This window comes from Gigantopelta aegis, chromosome 3, assembly GCF_016097555.1.
Source record: "Gigantopelta aegis isolate Gae_Host chromosome 3, Gae_host_genome, whole genome shotgun sequence".
In the NCBI taxonomy this organism is placed as follows: domain Eukaryota; kingdom Metazoa; phylum Mollusca; class Gastropoda; order Neomphalida; family Peltospiridae; genus Gigantopelta; species Gigantopelta aegis.
In genome coordinates, this window is record NC_054701.1 from 2,826,296 (window position 1) to 2,845,916 (window position 19,621).

Here is a 19,621-nt window from a genome sequence, read left to right on the forward strand (position 1 = left end):
TTTGTTCCTACTTTCATTTTCCTCCTACATTCTTATCTTTAAAAAAAAACACACCCACAAACATAGTTCTATTATTCAAACATATGTTTATTTATCTGACGGTAATTGTGGAATCATTAAAAAAATTAACCTGACTTAGTCTAGATGACATCAATGCATTTTCAATTACACATTAATTTTATAATTATAACAATTTAATAATAGTATTGAATATAAAACAAAAGGACTAGTACCAACATATGTTAACATTTTAGTAATATTTAATTCATTGAGACGAGAAGAGTATTAAAAGTAATTAAAGGATGGAAAATGTATGAGTTTGTAATTAACATGAGATGTAATGTTTCCAGCATTAAATATTATGTTTAAAAGTAAATAGGTATCTGTTATTTTACTCGTGTATTTTCACATACTTATGGCGTATTTAAAGAATATACAGATCGTTTTTGTAATTAAATGGACTAAACTATAACGCGTAATACATCTAGAAACACGACTTGTTAGGGGCCGAACTGTCTTGGTGTGAAACTATATTGGGGCTAAAACCTGCTTGGACCTAGCAACGAAAACAAAACTTGCTCTTGTTTTGTTTTTTTCTTCATTAAAGGGAAACAACTACTGTTAATTATTGTCAATGCGGGTTTGGGGTCGGTGTACTCTCCTTCCAACTATGAGAAGCTGTGGGTTAAGAATCGTCTTTATTTGTATTTAATAATTAGAAGTTTACACTCTACTTAAAGTTAATGATTCTATTCTCGGAACCGGCGTGACGTCACAAGGCCTAGTTACCGATCATCCGGGTCTTTGGGGGTGAAGCAAAGCCTTAGTGATTATTGTTTTACATAGAATAAAGTTATATCAACTTTTTGCATGCCTTGCATATTGTCATTTATTTTCTGTAGCTAACACATAGTTGTAGCATGTCTTATGAGTATTATAGCAGCTTGGGTTGTCATATAAGAGAAACGAACAACGGGAATATGAATTAGTACAGTCAATATTTATTACCGACATGTTTCCGTATAGCTTATATTGTCGAGGGGACCTGACTAGAGGCAGTTTGGGCAGAACAAATTTTGTTGATGCAATTTTAAGGTAATATTAATTATAAATTTTAACAACTTTGAAATGATAAGATAATTATTAATATTATAATAATTAAGATGTGGACTACAAAATATATAATTTGTATGTATAATAATAAAATTTATATGCATAATTCAAGATAATTATTTTTATGATTTAACATAATTATTTTATTTCCAAATAGAATGTAATAATTAAACAATTGCAAAGTTCTTACTTTATAACTTTAAATTACAGTATTATTATTGTCATTCTTGAAATAATGAAATGATTTAGTTTTTACATATTGTGAAATTATCTCATGATGTTGGCCTTCCTTACCGGTTGAATGCAGGCGAAAAGAAAATAGCAATAATAAAATATAGCCAACCTCAGACCTTGTCATCTAAGGGGAGTTGTATCTCTCTCTAGCTACCCATCACTCCCCTGAGATTAGTTCAAGGAGAATAATATATAGCTCCCTTTGGCATGTGAATATTAGTATTTTAAATATATATATATAAAGTGTTGTTTTATACCTAGTGGATATTGCATTTTGTCTTGGGCTGTATTGGAATTGTTATTGCAATTAAAATTTAAGTAATATGTACAAAACTAATTTTTCATAAGATACAGGTGGAGAAAGGAGATGGGGCAATTATCATGACTGTTAGTAAGCTGATCTGTATCAATATGCCTTCTGCTAGACTACACATATTTAACCTAAGTTGCTTTTAACCAGCGTTGAATTACCTCTTGTATAGATGCACTTATGTAGCATATTCAAGGAAAATGTATGAATGAGATGGTTAAATGCCATATTATTCTCCATGTGAAACCGTGTTTTTAGAAAGAAAAACAAATATCAAATATGGCAATGACCATTCATTTTATTGCAGATAATTGCTGAAGCAGATTGTGTGCACACATACACACACACACACACACACACACACACACACACACACAATTCAAAGAACTGCAGAATACCATAAAATGACATGTAGATGCAAAAAGGTAAGTCCTTTAACTTGAACAGAAGCAAAATCTACAAATGTGCCACAACCACCAAATTGACCCCTCCGTATGACGAGTTAACCACGCCCACCGTGACACGTGATGCAAGGTTAGACAAACTTTCAATAATGGCTGCCAATTCGCATAGGTCGATAGCAAAATCAACCGATCTGCCGATTACGTTTTTGCCTTAATTTATTTACAAATATCATTGTTTAAATAAAAAGCCGATAAGAGGAGACATTCAAATATTTCACTACTGGGTACATTTACGATGACAACGTGATTTAAATCGACGAAACCATTTTTACTTCAGAAAATTTTATCGAAGCACAAGAACCCGGAAGTGAACGTCGAATGCAACCAAAAGAACATTTAAAACATCCTATGCTCGTTTTTTTGTCAGAACTGATAAATTAATATGTCTTGTTGGTTTCTTTTTTCTTCTTCTTTTTCATTTTAATTTTTGTTGTTGTTGTTGTTCGACTTTTATATTAATGGAATCCCGATATGCCGAGGAACAAGCAAATAAAATGCGCGGCGACGACCCGTTTATTTTTGGTCGGGTTGCGTTAAATGTTTTGTTTAAAAAAACAAAAGGGAGGGACGTGCGCAGTAACATTGAAATACAAGGCGTTTAGGAATGCTATCAGTGTACCATAATTTTATGCACGAAAGGTTACAAAACGGGGACCAGACAACTCGGACCGGGGGACAACTCGGCCCAGACAACTCGGCCCAGACATCTCGGCCACGGGGCCGAGTTATTAGACTGATAGACGGGGCATGCTGTGACACATTATATGCGTGTTAAGTATGATAGTTGGCCATGTCGTAGTGTCGAAGTATTGTACTATAGTAATAATAATGCATTATACTGATAGATACCGCTAACTATATGGTCACCATTAAGAATGACAATTGTGTATGTCGTAGGCGCATATCGTAGTGTCGGATGGGTTTTTAGAAGTATTGTACTATAGAAATAACGCAAAAGACATGATTTGCCAAATTCCCACATTTATTACATTAAATACATACGCACATATGTACGCAAAAAACCCAACAGAACACATATACATAAATAGTTGTAATAAAGAAATAAAACACCAATCACCAAAAGAACATAGAAATAAAACGTCCAACAAAAGATAAAAGTCAGTGTGCAACAGGGGCGTACAGCTTTCCACAGGCAGACAGGAATCTAGAAGTGGACACTTCACCATCTGTGTAGCGTCCCCACAGTTCGAAAATTTTCCCCTGCAGATTCCAGTTGTCGCTGGACTCCGGGCCGAGTTGCCTCGCGGTGGGCCGGGTTGTCTCAGAACTCTGGGCCGAGCTGTCTCGACGTGGGCCGAGTTGTCTCAGAACTCTGGGCCGAGCTGTCTCGACGTGGGCCGAGTTGTCTCAGAACTCTGGGCCGAGCTGTCTCGACGTGGGCCGAGTTGTCTGGGCCGAGTTGTCCTCCGGGCCGAGTTGTCTGGCATTCTACAAAACTATGGCAGGATACAGTCGCCTGTGCCAAAATTATGCAGGCAGTGGTTTAGATTGTGGGATTGCGATGTTTATGGGGGTGTATTCTTGAATCAACCGATATACTTGCCCTATTTATGAAACCAAAGTCATACACGCAATTAAAAATTTAAAAAAAAACAAAAAAACAATTGTTTGGGGGGGGGGGGGGGGCAACTGAGTAGTTAATAGTCTAAAATTCCTTAAACAGTTCAGAAGAGAATTTTCTTTAAGATATCTATAATGCTTTCTGAATTTTTTCGGGGGGGGGGGGGGGATGATGTTTGATTTCTATTAGAAAGTTGCATAAAGCTACATATAAGATGACATGTGGAAGAAGAAAAATGCCTATGCTTTGCTAAAATTTGGGGTATAAAATAATGATGAAAAACAAAACTACTGTCTCCAAAAGAAAATCATATTTAGGGTAGGTAATAAAAACAAAACAGATGTAAGTGCCTCATCTAGGTGGTTATGGGTTTGAAATGTTTTGAAATTAGGGTTAGGACATTACATTTCAAGCACATGACCATTTATAAACATCAGTTCTTTTACTTTCATTTATCTAAACATTAAAAAATATATCTATTAATTTCCAAGATTTTAGGGTACATAAGTTTAATCTCAGTAGCCTTGAGGGGGCTTTGGGGGGGCAACTGAGTAGTTAATAGTCTAAAATTCCTTAAACAGTTAAGAAGAAAATTTTCTTTAAGATATCTATAATGCTTTCCGATTTTTTTCTGGGGGGGGGGGAGGGGATGATGTTATTTGATTTCTATTAGAAGGTTGCACAAAGCTACATATAAGATGACATGTGGAAGAAGAAAAACGGCTATGCTTTGCTAAAATTTGGGGTATAAAATAATGATGAAAAACAAAACTACTGTCTCCAAAAGAAAATCATATTTAGGGTAGGTAATAAAACAAAACAGATGTAAGTGCCTCCTCATCTAGGTGGTTATGGGTTTGAAATGTTTTGAAATTAGGGTTAGGACATTACATTTCAAGCACATGACCATTATACCAACTGCTGATGGATCGAACATGTCCATGTTTTCGTTTCGTAATAAGGTATGCGTTTTTCTGACATATTCAAATCGTTTAGTAATAAACTCATGTCTCATGTCTCATGTGAAGAAAGATTATGAATTTTGTTATTTATTTTATTTCGCTACTCTTACTTTTAATGCATAGCCTGCATCTTTTTCAAGTTTCAAACTGATATCACGAAAATATCAGATGTTGACCGAATGCTTAGGTCGAACTACCCGATGGGTCGAACTCTTTCTCGAGCACCGAGGACGTTCGAGCCAACGGCATTCAACTATATATATATATATATATATATATATATATATATATATATATATATATATATATATTATACACATGTATGTATGTATGTATCTGAGATACAAGTATACCTTTATTGTTTAATACATTATACATTTGGGCTATTACACGTCCGCAGGTACAATATCTGGAGTGGGGTATAATGTGGAAATGTTATCAATGCACATGCTTTAACCATTTTGGTTGCTGTTAACGTCGGTTATTGTTGACAACAACAACATTAAACTCCACGTAGTCGCATTCTGTGTGGGAAGCCATGGCGTTGCATCAGGTTTGTCACGTTTTAGTGCCTTTACCCAGAAGCGGCGTCTGGTCTCTTCTTTTCGAAATTTGTAAAAAGATATTTTTTTTAACATCAAGTTATGGTTTATGCAGCCAACTGCACAACATGTTTTAGGCATCTTGGCCGTTAACTGTTGTAAATGATCGACTAAAATTGACTAAATTCACTATCAAACCATACGTAACTAAGGAGAAGCTTCACGCATCACGTGATAAACAATGGCGGATAGGGCCGAAGTACCCGTATGTTCGGTTCCGAGAATATGATAGACCTCTATCTGTTAGTATTCTGCACCACAACCCCTAGCCCGATCATAATATTATAGACCTCTATCTGTTAGTATTCTGCACCATAACCCCTAGCCCGATCATAATATTATAGACCTCTGTCTGTTAGTATTCTGCACCACAACCCCTAGCCCGATCATCATATTATGATCATAACCGTACAGAAGTCCGTCTAGCTCTCGAACGGCAGAATACTCGGGCTACACAATCCCGTCTTGTCCCAATCCAGATAGCTTGGCTTTTATCAAAATGTGTTCTCAGACCAGAACAGGAAGCAAATTCATTAACCAGCTACAACGCTTGATTTAAGGGCAATAAACTGTTACTGAATTTCCATATCCCTCTACCCCGTTTATTTAATTTTTTTAAAATAAAACTAGTTTGTTTATTGATGAATCAATCTAATTAAAATTAGCTCCACTATTACATGTGGATCTAACACCAGCCAGTTGGAGCTCATGTCCACCAATCAAAACCTTACTTGCAGAATCCTGCCAGTGATTTTACATTAAAAATTATTTTCGTGTGAATTACGAATGCCTTAAAACATGTTTTATTTTATAAAATAAATAATTTGTAATGTAAAACTGAAGACTGATTTAGTTAGGGTTTTTTTTATAAATAAATAAATAATTTTTAATGTAAAATTGAAGACTGATAACCCACCCCGTATGTATTGGTATGGTTCGCTGTACTGCGGCCACTAAAATAGACTCGCCCGATATTTTTAGAATTTGTATGCTCCTAAATAACGTTATAAAAGGCGAAGTGTGATTGGTCAATATTTAAATTATTATTTACACACGAAATGTTACCTGGACATTGGGGACTATGCAGTGTTGTTAGCAATCCGATTAAAATTAGTTCTACTGGTCTAAATAAGGCATTCGTAATTCACATGAAACATATTGTATACCCTTTCGGAATGTTTTCAAATTATTTTTAAATCACTGGCAGGATTCTGCAAGTAGGCCTAAGGTTTTGATTCGTGAACATGAGCTCCAACTGGCTGGTGTTAGATCCACATGTAATAGTGGAGCTAATTTTAATTAGATTGTTGGTGAATGCTCAGATGTGTAACATACACCAATATGAGTATCTACCAAATTACGGTTGTAAATCCGGAGAATCAAGAAAGAAGTCCAACATTCCTTGTATGCTATTTGGTACCCTTCAAGTAAAAACATTTTAGTATTTGGAAGACGGGATTTCCATAACATCTACTGAACATAACTCCTTGGTCATCAGATTAATTTGGTTATGTGATTTCTAGTTATTTTATCCACATGGGGGGGGGGGGGGGGGGGGGGGGGGGGGGGGGGGGGGGGGGGGACGTAGCCCAGTGGTAAAACGTTCGCTTGATGCGCGGTCGGTCTGGGATCGATCGCCGTCGGTGGGCTCATTGGGATAATTCTCGCTCCTTCCAGTGCACCACGGCTGGTATAGCAAAGGCCGTGGTATGTGTTATTTTGCCTGTGGGATAGTGCATATAAAAGCTTCCTTGCTGCTAATCAAAAAGAGTTGCCCACAAAGTGGCGACAGCGGGTTTCCTCTCTCAATATCTGTGTGGTCCTTAACCATATGTCCGATGCCATATAACCGTAAATAAAATGTGTTGAGTGTGTCGTTAAATAAAACATTTCCTTTTATCCACATCATGCAGTGTATCAAGATCATAATCGATAGGTACATTAAAGTCGGGGTCCCTATAATAATCGATGTATTGCTAATCAGTTCTATTTTAAGCTCAATAGCCTATCTATTCTTAAAGCTGTGGATTATCTTTATTAGGTCCGTCAGTTACCATCAGTGTAGTCCTATACCCTGGAATAATAATATCCAATAATAAAACGGGTTTTTTTTGGATAATTTATTCATGCCCAATGTGATATTCAAAAGTATTACGGAACAGTATGATGTCGCCTGCTCAGACAAGCTTTATTTTATCATTTAATTTTCTAATATGATTCTATTTCTTGTTTAAATTGACTGTCACTAATAAATGTGATATCATAAATGTTTTCTACATCGAGCAAATAGGTCCTTCCTTTTAAGTGTATCTGGTGACAAACACCGGCAATTTACGCTCCTATATATATATTAAAATCACTTACTATAAATAATCGGTTACTCGGTTTTAAGTGTATCTGGTGACAAACACCGGCAATTTACGCTCCTATATATATATTAAAATCACTTACTATAAATAATCGGTTACTCGGTTGATCTAATTAATCGGTATATTTTCCAGAATATTCACATTAGTCAGTAGCAAGGGCCCTGGTAGAAACCGGCCCCTATTCGGTGCCGTGGCCTAGTAGGCCTATTAGCAAGGGCTATCCCAGACCCAGCTTCCGACCAGATTTAGTCTTTTACAGATTGTAGCTTGTGTTCACCACAAAGTAAATGTCATCGGTTGACATTTAACTATTTTTTTTAATCATCGTTCACCCAAGAAGCGAGGGATTCTGCAAACGAATATATTAAGGTTCTAATAATGAATTTGTCAAAAGAAAAAACACCACATTAAAGTTAAAACTATTTATATTTGTCCAACATATAAAACAAGTGAGCTATCATGCATCTTGTATCTGCTTGTAAACCAAACAATATTTCTATATTTGTTTACATCATAATACTAGTATATTCAAATCAACAGCCACTCCTAACAGATAAAACGTATGAACATCAGAATCTAATTATATATTTTATTACCGTACGACCATAACTATGTGTGGATAATATTAGTATCTTAGTATTTCTTAGGTCAAACTAATCAGAAAACTCGTTGAATAAAAAGAATTATGAAAATGAGCAGTTTACAAATATACCCTAATTGGTCAAAACAGTCTAATATGTGTTGCAAACGTTAATATCGGTACGATTACAAAATATTTAATTATGCAAATATTTTCAACTAATCAATATCTTCGAGAATTTTTTATTTTTTTTATGCGAGTCGTGTAGGCTTATAGAAAAAAACATGTAAAGATCAAGAAAACGGAAACAAAATTGAAGATAATTTTGAGGATTATGGTGTGTTGAGGTGAGGATTATGGTGTGTTGATGAAGGATTATGGTGTGTTGAGGTGGACATCCACACCTAGGAGTAATAAGCAAAACAAACCGCACGCGCTTGTAAAGTCATGGGGACGTCCGTACAATAATACACTTCAACAAATAGGCTTGGGACAAAATGACCTGTACAAATTTAATACATCTAACAAACGAAACAAATAGTATAGGTCTTAAAATACCGTAGATAACAAGGATGGAATGACAAATCGGCATAGTAGTTTTGTAAAATATGTAAATACATATTTAATGAGGCACACACAAATAAAATATTGTATAAAAATATTAATTAATTACATAATGCACATGTAACAATGTCAGATGTTCAAGTATTATCTATAAAAAAAAATTAAAACCTGATAATGAAATAGAATATTGCCTGAAGAAGGCCACAAGTCCGAAAGCTTGGCAAATGTGACGATTTTCTTTACATAACGATGTATGTATATGAATATATATGTAACTTTCTCCATGGAAATGCCTTAAAATCCTAGAAAAGGAAAATTTTGCATCATTTTCCTTAAATTGACTATTTTGGTACAGTTCAAATAGTCTTCCCCTATATTTCAGTTTCAATTCGTTTATTGCTTTAAGCTACAAGCTTATCAGCACAACATATTTACACAGTATGTATAAACACACAGGAGAATTAAATTATTATATACAATGAATCACATACTTTTGATCTAACATATTAAGTAGCAATACATTAAAATATATAAACCAAAATATATTAAATAAGTACATGCATGGAAGTAATACATTCAAAGTTATAACATATGCGTCTGAAAAGTAATAACTTTTATAATATTAGACAACAGATGAGTGCCGTAACTTGTATGCCAAACAAATATATTTACCAATATTAATTAAATCTTTAGTGTTTTGGGTTTGCATCAGCTGTATATATTTAAAGACAGGAGTATTTCGTCTGTAGTATAACTTGATATATCGTTTTCTTAAGTTTTGGAATAATGGGAAAACTAGCATGAAGTGGTATTCATCTTCAACATCGTTATTACAGTGGTGACATTTTCTATTATCGAGGGATGATAATCTTAATTTGGTTATGTACTTTTTATAGTGGGCGGGTATGTGCTTGCACAAATAAAATTGTAGAGTAATATCCATTACAATATGTTTATATAATGTACATTTTGTTGATATCTGAATTTCATTTAGCAGATTCTGCTTAGCTTGGTCAAAAATACGCTGCTTCATTTTATTAGAGTATAATTTACGTTAATGACATTCTGGTTTATCCAAAGATGACCAAATCCTAGTTCATTTAAACTTGTTTTTCACAAAACCTGCCCAGTTATTACAACAAGATTTTAATGTGTTATTCAATATTGCCAAATATTTGTACGCTGTTTTCAAAATAGTTTTCAGTAGTCAGTAGTTGTACCCAGTACTTAAGTATTCTGTACATTCTTTGATATTTCAGGGTATATCTTCCCAATTTACAATGAACAGATGCATTATGGGTAGATTTTTTAACGCCGAACAATTGCTTACAGAAATCGATATGAACTTGTTCTATATTGGCACCTCTGTGAATGCCCCACACCTCAGAAGAATATGATAAGATACTATTTACGTATGTGTCAAATAAACTGCATACAAATTGTCGTCTGCCTCCCACATCACAGGTCAATGGCAAAGTCAAATCGAAATAAGTGTCGTGTTTCACCTATACAGTTGTTTCTTTCACGCATATATATATTATATACATATGTATGCATGTATGTACGCACACGCACGCGCACGCATACACGCATGCACGCATCAGGAAAATGTAGTCATTTGACAGTGGTAGTTGGACAATATGGGCAAAATTAACTTCTTTGTATTGGAATAAAATTGCAAAACCACGTAGGTTATATTACCTAATTCTGAATGACAAAACCGTCAGCCATAGTTAAACAATGCAGAGTCGATTGGGCATTTTGAAAAAAAAATAGTGCTTGATTCTATGAATCTCTATGTAGTTCCTCGTCTGTAGGAGGACAGCCACTCCCGAGAAGACCCTTGTCTGAACAATACATCCTTCCTGCATCGTTCAAAGAGGACTGCCAGTCCCAGACTAGTATAATAAATCAAAACTAGCACATAATAGAGCTTATTGGAATAAAATTAGATGTGATGATATGGACTTATGATGAATTGCTGTACACCAGTGATGATATCAGGTGTTCGCGAAAGGTGAGCATATTCTGCACCCATCATAAGTATTGCTACCACAGTTGTCAAGTTCATCACTTAATCTAAAACAATGAAACAATAAATGTCTAAAAGAAAAACGTAGTTGGACAATATTGCCTCCTTTGTATTCAAATACCATTACAAAACCACGTAGGTGCTATTGGTACATTACGTAAACAAAATGTTGCGCATGACTGACTATGAAAAGGATTACGAACCTCATTTAAAAACAAAACAGGACACACACAAGAAAAATGCACTCATACAGACAAACAAAAACACTATTCATACTCGCCTTTTACGACTCGTCCCAAAACAAATTTGTATGAAAGCGACTTTAATCATCATCATCATCATCATCATCATCATCATCAACATCATCATCGTCGCTCATTATAACAGGTATATCGGTCTTATAGAGTCCGTTATTTAATTTTTGGTTTTGTCATGTTAAACTTTTTTTTTTTTTTCTTTTTTTTTAATTTTGAAAATTTAATTTTTAAATTTTTAAATCCCAAAATATCTCTATTAGTTTATGATGTGGTTACCTGTGATCGTTTTAAATAAAGTGTCAACATATTGCTTCTTCAAGTACTGTTTTTGTAATTCTAAGTTTATAAAATGTCCATTAATCACTGGTTACCGTAATTAATCTGTAAACAACTGGACCTAGACATACAGCACGTCGACTCGATGCCGTTTATAGCAATCAATAATCGATATTAATAATATATTAATCACCAATAATTTAAGGCGGAAATCACTAACGAAATAGCCCAGTCTGAACACTATCGATCCCTGCCTGAACATGTGAAAGTCTATCTTCTCCTAGACTTGTGATTGGATAGTTCTCAAACTTGGTACTACGATTTTTTGTGGCAGTCTTCACAAATTAAAAGAGAAATATTTTGGAAATGTGTTTAATTTGTTTATTTTTATTAAATTTAAACCACTGGCTAAGCCAGAATTTTATTACGGGGCAAACCACATTGGAAGGGGCCAATCACATTTGTCTGTGAGTCATGTTAAGCGGCGACAGGAAAGTATAAAACGGTGAGGGTGAAAAGAGAGGAGATTGCCCCATGCACCCCCACCCCCCCCCACCCCACCCCCCCCCACCCCCCACACACACACCGGCTATGCCAGTGATTTAAAGCATGTGTTATTCTAAAAAAAAATCTAAAAAACAACAACGTAGTTTTGCACAAAGTTTGGACATAATTGCATGTTGTTACCTTTGGTAGTGTTAAATCAAGTTTCAACATATTTCCTCTAATTACGTTTTTGAAATACTTTGTTTCTAGTGGTGACAATTCGTATTTGTTTGCAGCTTATTCGAGACCATGCGTTAGTGTGTAACTTGAAACTAAAATGCATTTAATTTTAATGCATTAAATAATAGTCTCCAATGTATAAACATGTATAGTCTACTCCCAATTCAAATGTCTATAGAACACGATGTAAGGGCCTATTCTTTGGAGGCCCACATTACTAACAGGTCCAAAGATTTCGGGCCCACTATATAACATGAATCTTACTGGCTACCTCTATTGTAAAACCCTAAACTCCACCTGATTTATGAGCAAATATCCATCAAACAGATTTCAATTAGTTTCTAAGAGACGGTGAAGTAGAAGAAGATATGTCTCAATGTATCCTGTCCATGGCTCTTTCATTGCCTACGGTGAAGTAGAAGAAGATGTGTGTCATTGTATCCTGTCCTTGGTGCTTTCATTGCCGACGGTGAAGTAGAAGAAGATATGTCTCACTGTATCCTGTCCTTGGCGCCTTCCTTGCCGACGGTGAAGTAGAAGAGGATATGTCTCACTATATCCTGTCCTTGGTGCTTTCATTGCCGACGGTGAAGTAGAAGAAGATATGTCTCACTGTATCCTGTCCTTGGCGCCTTCCTTGCCGACGGTAAAGTAGAAGAAGATATGTCTCACTATATCCTGTCCTTGGCGCCTTCCTTGCCGACGGTGAAGTAGAGTGAGAAGACGAGCACGTAGGTGAGGACGCCGACACACACGCCGAGGATGACGAACAGCAGTGCCGTCCTCGCCTTCTTCCTCGCCTCCACCTCGTCCCCCAGCTGCCACGCCCAGTTAGACTTCACTGAAACACAAACAACAAGTCCATGCTAGTGAAGTCACACACCCTAGTTTTAGCACGTGGAAATGGACACAAAGTATGGTTAATCTACAAACCTGTAACACATTTAGATAGAGCACCAATAGACCTCTTTCACATTCCATTGCGCATGTGCCCGTTGCGGGGTAACTCGAGGACGAAAACCGCAAAAACAGACATGTGGACAAGTTGGGGGGGGGGGGGGGCATAGACAATGGGAGGCCACGCAATAGGAATGTGAATATGTCCATGATTAATTGTTCTGTTGTAGGGAACCCGAAAATTCTGTCGACATCCAACAAGATGTATTGGAGACATTTGTGAATTATTGCTTATCACGAAATAAAAAATATTTGGTTGTTAACGCCCGACAAACCATCGGTTCGAATTCGTACGCAATAAATATCGGATATGGGCTGAAATAATATTAATGTGTGCGCGTGTGTATATATGCAGATATATATTGTATTTAACATGATTTAAATATTTATAAAGCATTATACAGATAAATACATTAAGGATTCTTGTCGGGATTTCTTTTCACCAAGTTATTTAAAATTTTGTTCGGTATTTGGAATAAAATTAAATGATACATATGAAATGGTATATAAAAAATTAGAATCAAGCCCATAGGGACGATATCTGGAGTTGGGGGAGGGGAGGGGGCACAATATGTAGAGGAGGGACACAGTCTAGTTGGTTGGGGGGGGGGGGAGAGAGGGCAAAAGCCATAGTTTAAACCGGGTTTATAAAAATGGGGCTATAGTCCCTCCTCCTCCGACTTCTCGGTTGCTACCGACCTTAGAATCCCACGCAGGATTCACAGTTCCGCTCAAATGAAAAACTAAATCGGATTTTGCATATAAAAGTCCCCAAATGACCAGGATAACGTAGCAAGAACGTTTGTCTGAGGTTCCATTTGCTGAAGGTTCGATCCTCCTCAGTGGGCCCGTTTGATTATTTCCCGTCCCAACCAATGACCCATCAAAGGACGTCGTGTATGCTATCCTGTTTGAATGAGAAGTATGCCATCCTGTTTGAATGAGAAGTATGCCATGTATCATTTATTATAAATACCCCTGCGCGTGCTGTAACCTCACCGTGGTGCAGGGGTGTAACATTCTCTATGAGAATGGCTAATACAGCAAAATTGAAATTTTGAGTAGAAGTCAGTATCTATGTGTGATATTTGTCTTTTTCACAGTTCTTTACACTGTGTTTTTATTTAAAACTTTTTATATTGATGTTGATCATCATTTGTTTGCATTACCATAGTTTGACACCCAATAGCCGATGTATTTTTCGTGCTGGGGTGTCGTTAAACATTCATTCATTCATTCATTCATTATTATAAATACATTGGTATGACTAAAAACAAACAGTTTCTTGTCGTGGCTCTGTGACCAGGCCATTTTACATGCATACCACAACTTAATGCAACTTGTTAACATATATTTCGCAACAAAACGTCGTGTATTATTCTCGAGTGTAACCGGCGTCATCGCATTGTGTGGCAAGGGGGTATATGTGTGTGTGTGTGTGTGTGTGTGTGTATATGTGTGTGTGTGTATATGTGTGTGTGTGTGTGTGTATGTGTGTGTCTGTGTGTGTGTGTGTGTGTGTATGTGTGTGTGTGTGTTTGTTTGTGTGTGTGTGGGGTTTTTTTTGTGTGTATGTGTGTGTTTGTATGTGTGTGTGTATGTGTGTGTATCTGTGTTTGTGTGTGTGTGTGTGTGTGTAAATCTGGGGACCACCCACCCCCGCTAATCATGCTGGCTACGGGCCTGAAGATATATACAATATTCATAAGTTAGACCAAACATCAAATTAGGATCGTATCGGGTTGCATGGGTCTACCACTCTGAAAAAGTTGCTGAACTTATGTTATGTATAATCATGTACGTTATAAAAACGTGATACTTGCATACCATATCGATATATAGGACTTCTCCCTATGCTTGTAAATGTGTATCAAAGTACTGATGGTATCGCTAACGATCTCGACCAATGTTCTCAAGTACAAAATACAAAATAGTAACCAAACACTATTGTACATACAGATATATGTTTACTTCAAAAGTTGTAGATTTTCGCGTGTGACGGATCATATATGTTTTAAAACTTCGTAAATATCAGATATTATTTCAAGTGAAGTTATATGTATCTGATATAAATGATAGTGAAAATAAAATAAAATAAAATAATAAATAAAATAAGATAAATAAATAAGTAAATAAATAAATGCATAAATAACTAATTTGTGGATAGACATGTAACATTGATTAGTAGTTGTACAACTGTCTTTTTCTAATGAAACGAATGCATAAAATATTAACGTTTCTGATCGTTCTAATATTTTTACTAGGTTAAATTTCATTTTATTTCCTAAAATACTATTTTTGTGTACGTACGAAATTATTGGAAGACATAATCAAGTTTGGTCTTCTTACAAGTATTAAGACAACCAGAAACACATTGAATATACATACACTGATATTCTAAACAAGAAAATATATTTAATATGTAAGTTTAATCGTAAAAATATTTTATTAGTCGGAAATATCTTACAATGCAACAAACTCAGGAATGTCCCTTTAATTAGTAGCAGAATTAATTCAAAATGCGTTTAATACAGAAACCAGTGATATTATTGCGAATGTGTGTATATAATATTCTAATAATAAGCTATTTTATTGCAGGAAACTATTGAGGTTGTTGGGGTGGGGATGCAAAAACCTTCTAAAACAGACCTTACCTCCAAAATGATATCCCAGCAAGCCGAATATAAAATTACAAGCAAATATCACAAAACATGAAGTCATCACAAAGTCTTTGGGCTTTCGTTTCGGGTCTGGTTGCTGGGCAACGATTGGCACTGTCGTCTGGCTCACTACCACTTGGTTCGAGGAGGAGCTGTACTGTACGTTGGGGTCTGGTTTCGAGTCATTTGGAACTGGACCTCGTCTCGTCAGGTCCACGTGGACCTCCTGATGGTCGATAGTGGCAACACCGTCAGTCCGAGGTGTATACGTCCCTGATGACATTCTGTGTCTGTAAAACGTTCACGCATAACAATTAGAAAAGTGATTACAATGAAATATCACATGAAATTATCAATGGTCCGTTCTCAAAGTTGCAAGTGTATTAGTTCGCTGTTTGTTATAATACTTGTGATAAATAACTACAGTTATGTAACCTTTGAATAATTAACTCAGAAATAGCGAACTTGTAATTCATTTTTTTACAAGAAAAATATTATTAATCAACATTTTTGGTCATTATGCAACTTCAAGACTTCCCCTTTAAGAGGAAACAACTTCAAGACTTCCCCTTTAAGAGGAAACAACTTCAAGACTTCCCCTTTAAGAGGAAACAACTACAAGACTTCCCCTTTAAGGGGAAACAACTTCAAGACTTCTCCTTTAAGAGGAAACAACTTCAAGACTTCCCCTTTAAGAGGAAACAACTACAAGACTTCCCCTTTAAGGGGAAACAACTTCAAGACTTCCCCTTTAAGAGGAAACAACTTCAAGACTTCCCCTTTAAGACGAAAACAACTTCAAGACTTCTTCTTTAAGACGAAAACAACTTCAAGACTTTCCCTTTAAGACGAAAACAACTTCAAGACTTCAAGACGAATCACGTTCAAGACGAATCATCTCCAGTTCATTGCATTTAGTGAAGTGTTGAGCAAGTTAACATTCTCATTTGACTTTCTAAATATTTTTTAATCGTTAGTTTTAATGCAAACCAAATTTCAGTGGTCGCGGAGTTGACTGTCGCGGTGTTGACGGTTGCGGTGTTGACATTCCTGAATGTAAACCATCCTAGGTCCTCCTATTTCGGTAGGGATGATGTCATATTATCAAAATATTCCACATGCAGAAACGACAAGTTATATTGTGTATTTTATACAATATGATTTTTTAATTAACATAAAATGTGGTTGCGATGTTGAGACACAATAAATGTACGTTTCAGAAGCACTAGATTAGTTGATGAGTGCAACCCCCTGCTCCGGAGTTAGTCACTGGCGCCCGTAGTGGGCGTGCCTGAACCTCTGTGGATAGGGGCACGTTAATAGATTTCCCAATCCCGATGAGTGCAAGACATAAATTGTTATGCTAACGTTCATAAAAATTATTTCTAGTAACTTATGTCACAAAATTATGATGAGGGTGGTGCAATGATATGTAAAAATTATAGCTAAGAATAATCAGTGATTTGCGAAGTTGATCGTACCAATTTATTTTTCATTACATAAATTTGGAAAATTAAATATTATATACATGTTGTTCAAAGGACATGACAATGTGAAGTTTTTAATTACAGGATATACTTCATAACATCAGGGCGCGAACAATGAGAGGGGGGGGGGGGATGTGTTTGTCGTATTTCACATTTTTTTTATGTCTGGTTCATTACACGCACTTTTTGGACCTGTAATAAAGTATGTTAAACTGGGGTGAATATAAAAAATAATCATGAAACAACCACAGTTATCACCTAATTACGGAGAGTCTGGTCCATGATTTGTATAATGTGGAGATGTCAAATGTGTTAAACCAATGATGGGATGTACTTTTTAATTGAAATAACACAACTTTGGGAGATTCACTCAAAACACAACTGTGGTATCTGGTTTAGTGTGGTATTCACGGTTGTACATCTAGTGTCGGGAGATGCCAGCGACTCGGGGGCCAGTGGTGTATTCATTCACTTTCTAGCGGGGACGTGTATTATTTCACAGTGAAGGGAGGGTAATCACACACACACACACACACACACACACACACACACACACACAGACACCACTCACACACAGACACCACTCACACACATATACCCACACACACACACACACCACTCACTCGCACACACACACAGATACCCTCACACACGCACAAAGACAGTCATAAACACACACACACTAACACACACACACATGCGAGCGCGCGGGCACACACACAGACACACACCACACACATACACTCTCTCTCACACACAAACTCTCACACACTATTTCTCTCTCTCTCTCTCTCTCTCTCTCTCTCTCTCTCTCTCTCTCTTGCTCTCTCTCTCACACACACACACACACACACACACACACACACACACCTCCAACGAGTGTCGTGTACATGTACTCTTTGATTTAGGGGGGCTGGAGGGGTTGATTTGGCCGAAATTTTACCCAGATAAAAACTGTCCGAATTTCCCCCACTGTTTTGCCCCCTGCCCCCCCCCCCCCCCCCCCCCGGGGTCGTACGCCCATGGTCGTGTATGTAGCACCATCACTGATCTTACCTAGCCCGAGTACTCTGACTGTAAGAGAGCTAGACGGACATTTGGGTAATGAGAGCGTATTTATGTCCAAATGTCCGTTTAGCTCTCTTACAGTCAGAGTACTCGGGCTATGGCCTTACCGTGTTATTGTTGTAATAAATAGTTCTCTATTAAAGCTAGACTGAGTGACCGATCTTAAACTATTTATTATTGGTATTAATTAAATAAGACAGAGAATACAGCAGAACCAAATAGTCTTACCTGCTGAGCCACGAGGTCTTGGGTTGGCTTGTAAAGAGTTAAATGTATCTATATCTGTATGCGTTCAATTTGCTAATGTGTAAATCTGTGTCGACCTCTTATTCTAGATGACAGCGCATGCGTGACCTAGATAGGTGACACATCAAAGACAGGTGTGCACAGGTGTGTCGTCAGTGTGGGTTTAAAGACAGAACACTTGTGTATTGCGTTTTACTCTACAGACACGAACGTACAACACACAAATAAATCACGCGCGTGTTCAGACACAATACACACACACACACTCTCTCTCTCTCTCTCTCTCTCTCTCTCTCTCTCTCTCTCTCTCTCTCTCTCTCTCTCTCCCTATGGCTGTCTCTCTCTTTCTCTCTCGCTGTCTCTCTCTCCATCTGACCGGCGTCGTGGTTAGGCCATCGGACTATAGGCTGGTAGGTACTGGGTTCGGATCCCAGTCGAGGCATGGGATTTTTAATCCAGATACCGACTCCAAACCCGGAGTGAGTGCTCCGCAAGGCTCAATGGGTAGGTGTAAACCACTTGCACCGACCAGTGATCCATAACTGGTTCAACAAAGGCCATGGTTTGTGCTATCCTGCCTGTGGGAAGCGCAAATAAAAGATCCCTTGCTGCTAATCGGAAAGAGTAGCCCATGAAGTGGCGACAGCGAGTTTCCTCTCAAAATCTGTGTTGTCCTTAACCATATGTCTGACGCCATATAACCATAAATAAAATACGTTGAGTGCGTCATTAAATAAAACATTACCTTCTTCTCTCCGTCTCTCCCTATGTGTGTCTGTCTGTCTGTCTCTCTCTCTCTCTCTCTCTCTCTCTCTCTCTCTCTCTCTCTTTCTGTGTGTCTCGGGCGGAACGTAGCCCAGTAGTAAAGCGCTCGCTTGATGCGCGGTCGGTCTAGGATCGATCCCCGTCGATTCTCGTTTCAGCCAGTGCACCACGACTGGTACATCAAAGGTCGTTGTATGGGATGGTGCATATAAAAGATTCCTTGCTACTATTGAATAATATGAAGGGTATCCTCTCTATGACTATATATCAAAATTATCAAAAGTTTGACATCCAGTAGCCGATGATTAATAAATCAATGTGCTCTAGTGGTGTCGTTAAACAAAGCAAACTTTAAATTCTCTCTCTC

The 19,621-nt window shown here is 37.0% G+C and overlaps 1 protein-coding gene across 1 annotated transcript; it reads right to left on the bottom strand.

The window, feature by feature from the left end:
• Nucleotides 1–8,043: 8,043 nt before the first annotated feature.
• Nucleotides 8,044–18,561, bottom strand: LOC121367390. The gene is made up of 3 exons (XM_041491542.1): nt 18,472–18,561; nt 15,683–15,978; nt 8,044–12,912 (listed from the first exon to the last, which is right to left on the bottom strand). The coding sequence occupies exons 2-3, from the start codon at nt 15,969–15,971 to the stop codon at nt 12,743–12,745; spliced, it is 459 nt and encodes a 152-aa protein (XP_041347476.1). The 5' UTR covers nt 15,972–15,978; nt 18,472–18,561; the 3' UTR covers nt 8,044–12,742.
• Between the last annotated feature and the right edge of the window lie 1,060 nt (nt 18,562–19,621).